Raw genomic sequence first — 8,306 nt, 5'->3', positions numbered from 1 at the left:
AAATATTCCCCATGAATCACTGTAGTTTATCGTTTGCGCTTAGCTAAGCATCAACACTAAAATGCTAAACTACATCCGTGCAGTTCCCTGGTTTAGAAACACAGAGGAAAGGGAAGACAGTGAGCACATGATGAAATGGCTTGCAAGTCTATTTACTAGTGCCGTAAGTTTACGTATGGAGACAAACTGCACACTAACAAGCAAAAAAGAGAAAACCCAGTTTATTTGCAAATATGGCAAAATTCAGTGATTCAGGAACTCTACAGACAAACGAAAGTGAGAGAGATCTGAAAAAGTGGTCGTCTTCCCCTTTAAGGCATTAGTGATGCAATTTTCATTTAGTTCTAAGGCAGTAATTTTGAAGATTTCCTCATTTTATATATTTCCCCTTCCTCTTGGTAACTTGCAAACTTTGAGTAACACACATGGTTGACAGATTTGTATCGAAGATGCAAATAACCGGTTTGCTGTTTGTATTACTGTAAATCTTATCTGAAAGCAAAAATTACTGCTCCTTGGACCTCAGCAACAGTTTCCCTCTTAACAGATAGACTGCCTAAATAAGACTTCTCTGTACAGAAGGTCTTCAGCTCGATTAACTAACAAACTCGGTATTAAAATTCAGTAAAAACTCTCATAGAGTTGCTATATTTTCTTTTTGGGACAATAAAAAGCATGTAACTTAATAAAATGGGATTAACCACCATTAGTAGCGTTGTACATCACTGACAAAGACAAAGCAAGCGTATCAAAAAGCAGACCCAGGGCAGCGGTATCCAGGATCAGGAACAGCGACCTATAAACACAAAGAGGAACTACACTTGTCAGTGAGTTCTCAGAGAGTTGCCCAACGCAATGTGGGCAACAAAACACATATACGAAACGTCTTAGGACAGCAGTTCTACTACTGGCCTCGAAAGAACAAACTGGTCTCTTCCAGTCATGTCATATTTCTGCAAATACGAAAATTAACATATACAAATAGGACAGAAAATATCAACGCTTCTGAAGATGTTTCTCCTGTCCTATAGTATTTGCGAAGCAAATGTTCACATTGCTAAAACACGTGGCCGCGTTCACTTGAAAGCCTGGCTCATTGTGACACAGCCTTTATATACTTACGGCCATTAGTTGCAGGCAAACCACCAAATTTTACTACCTGCTTCTTTATAAACTGTGACTTTCACAGTTCCGCTTGAGCTCTATTTTTGTGTAGGTCACAGAGCACATTACCGCAGATCTGCAAAAAGCATCTGATCCAACAATTTTCTGATCACAACAGTAGCTGCTGTCTTACAGCTGAAACTTCTCCACTTGAGAACTTATGACATGGACTTAAAATAAGCTTTTAATTTTCTTTTTGTTTTAGCATTTTAAACTTGAAACTAGTATCAGCATTAACAAGCAGGACTTTGAAAGCTAAGCCATTCTTACGTACACTGACTTGTTTCGAATTGTGATAGAGAAGAGGATCAAGAACAGCCATATTCTACACTGAGAAGATTATTTGACTACTAAAAACCTAAGAGTTTGCTTAGAAGCTACTGTGCTGCTAATTTTCCTCTTAACTGTTTGCAAAGAGAAAACCTCCCTACTCTATTCCTAAGAAAATGCATTTACAATTATTTGCCCACAGAAATCATAACATTCAATTTCCCATCCCACGATTCTGATTTTTCTGCTATGGTTATCCAAAAGTCTATGCTTCATTTAAGAGAGGAAGAGGAGAAAACAAGGCAATTAGTATCAACAAATGTAACATTTGTGTTTCCAGCCCTCCTCAATACAGAAATTATTTGGATTAACATTCCAAGGGATTGTTTTAAAAAGAAGGAAGTCACGAAGTATGAGAACACTCACAATACAGAAAATGAGTGATACAAACAGCTCTGATTCTTCTAAGACACAATACAGTTTTTTTGTTCCTCCTTATACTCTAGTAAATACTCTGGGTAAATCTGGTATTTTTCAAAGACAACAAAAATGGAGGGATTAAACTCATTATCCACACAGCTGTCATAAAACCGAAGCCCGTTGCTAGACTTTGCTGGGGGACGAACGTAGGTTGCGTTGCCCTTAACATAATCTCCAACCAACACACGAGCCACGAACATGATGTTTGTTTTCAACCCAGGCTGGCAGTACGAATGCGAGTAGGAAGCATCTCTAGCAAAGTAACTTCCTAGAAAACGATATGAAAACATGGTTATAAGGAATATATATAAAGTGACAGCAAAAACTGAGGATTGCGTTGTTTTTTTAGGAGTTGTTTGGCCCAACTTTCAGGTCTCCTCTTTCTAAGTTTACATAACACCACAGAAACTTTCACAAGGAAAAGGATTTCACCACAGAACTTCCATTCAGAATTTGCTGGTTTTGGAATAATTTAAAACAAACAAACAAACCAACCACCATATAAGAATACTACAGGTATGTGTGTTATGATAAGAGAGAAAGACAGGAAAACATGAGGACCTTCCACAATCATACTGAGGGAACGTGCACTCTTCTTGCTCCCTGCCATGAAGACTAGAGGCCATTTCTCTGGCAGGTTGGATTATGACCTGGAGCCTTCAGAAGATCCCACCTACAGCAACAGGGGCTTTTTCAAATCCCTGCCTTAATTCTCTTAAAACCTTGTGAAAAGGCTTACCACCACACCAAGCAAGTCCTTGTCCTCTTCAGAGGGAAGATCATAATACCAATTCCTACCTCTTTTTCTTACCCTCTAAAGACTCCAAAACTGACTGCTCTAGTATCAGAGGAGTCTTATGCAGACATCAAACACACAGAGTCGCTTCCTACGTACCCCTTCCATAGTTAGTTCCATTGGTTCCACAAATTCTCCAGTCGAAGTTGTGAAAGCAGATGGCATCCGTGAGGGAGCTCTTGGTTCCGTGGAAAAGGAGCTTTTCATCTACTTCCTTCCCTCCGTTCTCCCTTTTCATCTGCTCCTTTTGCCTAACAGAAAAATGCAGAGGAGGAGAGTATGAGCCATGGAAAAAAAGGGAGAAAGTGGTTTAAAAACCAAAAAAAGACTATAATGTACATGTAAATATCAGCTGCCATGCAGGCTGAGCTCCTGCCCCTCAGCGAGATCGGTGCAGCTGAGGACATGGAGCCAGGAGGAGAGAAACTGAGCTTTCTTTCACCACTGAAGACCTTCCTGATTTAGGCCAGAGTCAGACTGAGCCATGAGCAGTATCAAAAAGAGAAATCACAACAGAAGGCTCAGCCAGTATTTTCCACCCCTATTTCACAGCATCTGGACATCCCACAGGTTTTCAGAAGCTACTGAAGCCAACAGGACAGTAATATTCTTCGGGAGGTGATCAGCTACCAAGTAAACAGAGCCAGGGAGAGGGGAGAATTCTTCCCACTTGTAGACTGTATAAATGAAAAGTTAAGAGCAATGGATGGAAATTTTTTCATTGAGACCTTGGCAATGTTAAACTGCCTGGTTTGCTTAATTATCTCATTGGAGGAGGATAAAAAGTTTGCACTATTACATGTTCCGAAGTGTCTTAAGTTTTGCGTGATAAAAAGGTTTTAGGAAATTATTAGCTGATAACTTCCTGGGTTCAATCACTTTGCAGGTGAAAGTACTTATATGAGCAGTATTTTTCTTCTCCGGTACCATTTCATACAGTCCTTGAATGCTTCTTTTAAGTACCTGTGCTTTTGTTTTAAACTAGACAACCATTCTATGTAACAGTTTAATTTGCTACCAAATTGACTTGAACGTGGTCATTTATTGTCACTAGCACCAGCTCAAATCTGTTGGTTTCTAGCTTGGCATAAGGACCTGGCATTCGGTATTGCCGATGCAGATGTAGAAAATCAGAAAGGAGCTCTGGAACTCAGGAGATTACGTTAAAGCAGAAGGATTCTTTCTCAGTGAAGACTGACTTCATTCAGCAAAGGTAATCAAACTCTTGAGAAAGCCTTAAATAAATCTGACAGGGAAAAGACAGACCCAAGCACCCTTTACGCTCTTTTTTTTTAGCAAGTATTTCCTATACTTGAACGGATAAACATTTGTAACAGACAGGACATGTGAGCAGCAGGCAGGTACTGATCAATCTCTGAGACAACACGCTATTCCACATCACTGTCAGTATCCTCATCCCGATTTTGTGTCATTCATGTCTTTCTGTCCCTACCCCTTCCTGCATCTTCCAAGGAGCAACGAGAAGGGAACCTGCCCTGGAGAGCACAGCATTCTCTGGAAGGCCTTAGGCACTTTATTTCACTCCTGAAACTGCCTCTAAGAAGGAAATACCAGCCAGGTGAAAGCACAGATTTCACATCTTTTCTTTCCCAGGAAGCAGATACAGGCCAGCAGATCTTGGAGACTCCCTCCCTGTAAGGATGAGGAAACAAATACTAACCACTGAAACACCTTCCAGAGGGATGGATTCTGAATCCTCTGTATTTTAACGACACTGTAGCTTCCCATGGTCTGCTGAAACAGCTGCGTTATTTTGTGGTATTCAGACGTCGTTTTGCTGATCTCCACCGCCTATAAAACAAAAACCAAAGCAAAAGATGACATGAGGCTTCAGTTCGCTTGTAACATGCAGAAGCCCAATTACAGCAGATATACTTTCAAAGGGTCCCCAAACTATACTTATGAAGGTTAATTTAATGCTTTAGAGCGTGACTATGTCAATAATTAGGACAAACAATATGTAAATCAGTGTGTCCCTCCTGCTTCACAAGGATATCTCACCTCTCTTCAGGAAGGATGCTGACAGCGAAAAGATCAATTAAATGTCTACCATCTCCAAGTAAGGGCGCACATTTTAAATCTCAATGAAATAGAAATCTCAAAAAAAAAGAAAACTTCACCGATTATTCCAGTTTTACATATAAAGCTGATTAAGAACAAAAGGTGTTAGATAACAGTACCATTTGTAACCAGACATTTCAGGGAGCTTCAGCTATTAAAGATGAAACAAACAAAATGCACACAACCTCCCAGCATCATAGCTCCTTAACTTTTCAAAGTTAAAACTTGGAAAGCTGCATTTAAATATATACCTAAGGAAAAAAGCTAGATTTCTAAACACAGGAGAACAATTAAGATTTTAATAGGAATGTTAACATTAAATACCTGCTTAAGCAAATGTATCTCCTTCTTTGCTAAAGGAAACGAAGTCTATTTATCCACACGTTTCATGTTTAAAAAGCCATCAAGAAATGCACATTTTTCCCAATGAAAAGCTAATGCAAACAATAATCAAAACATGACTTGAGCTCTTCTGCTTGCTTATGTCATGCATAAATTTTCCATTATGTCTCCAAAGTAATCTGTGTCTTTACTCTTCTCAAATAAACACCTATCCTCCATAAATTTGACTGAAAACGATTAATGCTGGCAGACTGATGTCACTTGGTAACACTTGCCACTTTACTGCTGCCTAAGCCCAGTGGAGATTCAAGATGACCTACAGTGAAATGTACAACATCCCACGTATCCAAGTTGTGTTTTAAGCAGGAAAGCTGCAGTCATCCTAGGAGGTAACAGGAAATCAACATCTTAACCTGTCAGGCAAAAGCTCCCCGTTTTAGAAGGCTGAGCTTAGAGACAAGATAGAATAGGACTTATATTTCAGAGCTGCATATAAATAAAGAAGAGTTTTTCTGGACGTCATGTCCAGCTTGTGCATTAAATACCTACTGATGAAGAGGTCTATCATAGGAAAGTCTTCTAAGGATTAAGAATAAAGCCAGCTACACAAGAAAGAATTATTTCTTTGAATTTATTAAAAAGCTTTTACAAGGTTAAATGAATTTTCCCATGCCTTCATTCAGAAGTATTTTCCAAAGCTGCTTTACAACACGACATAAAAACCAATTTTGATGGGCGAGTATTATGTGCATGCTCTGCAACACCACAGCTCAAGTTGCTCACCATCACCTACAAGATGAAAATTACGTCACTATACTTCAGTACTACATCTTTTATTTATAAATAAGCAATTCTTATTTAGACTACAAATACGTTTTTGCGATTGTTAAGGAAATTTCTTTTCCTTAGGTTTCCCGTAGCAGAGACTCGGGCATGGATTCCAGGAATTCTTCTTAGGTAATTTATTCACAAGTTACAGCACAGAGCAGCTCAAGCTGGTGTCTCCTGAAGAAGGAACCTCAGCAGGAAAAGCCTTGAACAATTATACCCCCACGATCCAAGCCCCAATGCCCAGTTGTACAATCAGAGTCTGGGGTCTCCCCGTTCTTCATTGGATCTTTTCATTTTCGTCAGGCAGGTTGTCGAAGTCCTGACCTTCAGTTGTTATTTTGCACCTGCAGCTGGAGAAAAATAACTTCTTGGCAAACCAAAACGTTCTTCTGTTTTGTCTTCAGTTGGAGGCCCTTCTGTCTCTTTCATTATCTCCAGGGATGCAAATCCCTTTCCAGCTTGAAGACTCTGAGGCCTTTTTTAATTAAGGAAGTAGAGAGTTTGAAGGTTCACGGCTGCAGAAGTTAAGCTAAGCAAACTTACTTAGGCTAATCAAATTCTTTATAAGCCATTTCTAACCAAGTTCTCTAAGCAGCAGAATACCCAATAATTCGATAAGCTGAGGCAGTCTGTCCCCTAGCAGCTACGTTGCATCTTTTACTGAGGAACCGTAACCTTGCTGGGTAAAATAAAACGCAGGGTCAGTCGCGTGGTCCAAGGCCTAATCCTGTAAGAAAGGTACTTCAATTATTTTATTACTTGATGGCCTCCAAGCAACAAAGCCAGTTCTCCTGCATGAAAACTTGGTGGGATTCGCCCTATTTCCCCAAGGATGCTTCCCGTGCTAGTAAAGGGTAACACCACATTGCTACTGCAGGTTGGTACTTCATAACAACATAACTTCTTCAGCTATTTTCATCTTCAGACCTAAAAAGGAAGATCCTAGAAAGCATAAATGTTTGCTAACCCGCTATCAAGGAGTAGAGTTTCTGAGGCAGAGAAAGAATCACTGCCCTGACAATAATTTCCATTAGCGTATGACTGTACAAGAACAGTACTCTGTGATATCAAACTGTGATCTCTGGTTAACTTAGGTTTTGGAAGCAGCAGAGTTTGTAATAGTGACAGTGATCCAACCAGAACTGATGCCTATAAAGTACACAGGACAGACTCCTTGCATTGCATCAGCTCCCACTCCTGCTGCAGCACGGCAATCTTTGGCGCGCATGTCAGGATTCAGCAACATACGGCCACACAGAGACTAATCCTCTGACATAAACCCACACATTCATTGCACATCTTGGTTATAAATTAAAGATAGCATTTAAAACCCAGCATGAAGTTCCAAGACAATATTGATATTTTTTTTCTTTTTTTTGCCTTTAAAAGGTTTACCAACTACTAATTCCACTTTATCTGTCAAACAAAGACAGAAAAAGTTCACACCAACTTTCCAAGCAGGTGTTACCAATTTCCATTGTGCATTTCATACTCTTTACTTTCTATAGAACTATGATTTTAAGTGACTCGCAGATTAAGACACCGCAACACTCAAAAAAAAAGCTATGTTACCAAAACAAAACTGCTCTTTTTAAGCAAAGATGACTTCCTCCCTATCTCATATCAGTGTTCCTTTTTAAAATGGATCACTTCCAGTGCAGCAAATTTTGCCAGGATTATTTGTCTACTGTCTGAGGAGAAGGGAATTCAGCACATCGCAACTGTCAGATCCTGCGATAGTCACCCCCTGCACACAGAATCCCAGCCAGTCCCAATATTACCTACTGCAAAAAAACCCAGGCTCAGGGTCCCACAGAAATATTGAATCTAACCCAGGCTCTCATTTTTAGTGCCAACAGGTACTGTGGGCTTTTTCACTTTTTGGGTACAGAATTAACTTTTCCTTTCCTACGAAAGCTGCTCAGTTTACAAGTTAAGAGATGGTTTTCTGAGGTGCCAACTCGGCAAGTGCACTGAGCTCCAGGAAACGAGATGATCCTTCTGTTTCACGCATCCCCATGAGTACCACTAGTGATACCACGGATCTCCACAACACCTTCCAAAGCCTCTCGCACTCACCTCAGTGACTCCAGAAACACCTCAACAAATAGACTCAGCTAAAATTCAGACTGACGTTTGCAAAGTAAGTAAGTGAAGCAGTTAAGTAAATACAACTCAGAGACCTAAAAGGAACTGAACTACATGTCTTCCTGGCATTCTTTTGAAAAATTCAAGTTAAGCTGCTGATAAACCAAGGGAAGAGCTGATTACCTATATCCTTTATTATTTTGACAAAAGCTCAAAACATCACAGGCCCAAATCTTCAAAAGGTCTGTCTGCC

General features: G+C 39.9%; 1 protein-coding gene across 1 annotated transcript in view; it reads right to left on the bottom strand.

The window, feature by feature from the left end:
- Positions 1-222: 222 nt before the first annotated feature.
- LOC135989098 (zinc finger CCCH-type antiviral protein 1-like) overlaps positions 223-8,306 on the bottom strand; it is a 30,165-nt gene continuing 22,081 nt past the window's right edge. The window contains exons 10-12 of the mRNA XM_065635658.1: positions 4,392-4,522; positions 2,810-2,961; positions 223-2,182 (exon numbers count right to left, since the gene is read on the bottom strand). Coding sequence (XP_065491730.1) covers positions 1,899-2,182; positions 2,810-2,961; positions 4,392-4,522 — 567 coding nt within the window. The 3' untranslated portion in view covers positions 223-1,898. The remainder of the gene's footprint in view (positions 2,183-2,809; positions 2,962-4,391; positions 4,523-8,306) is intronic.

Source organism: Caloenas nicobarica, chromosome 1, assembly GCF_036013445.1.
Source record: "Caloenas nicobarica isolate bCalNic1 chromosome 1, bCalNic1.hap1, whole genome shotgun sequence".
NCBI classification, from domain to species: Eukaryota; Metazoa; Chordata; class Aves; order Columbiformes; family Columbidae; genus Caloenas; species Caloenas nicobarica.
This window is presented reverse-complemented; position numbering and strand designations above follow the sequence as displayed.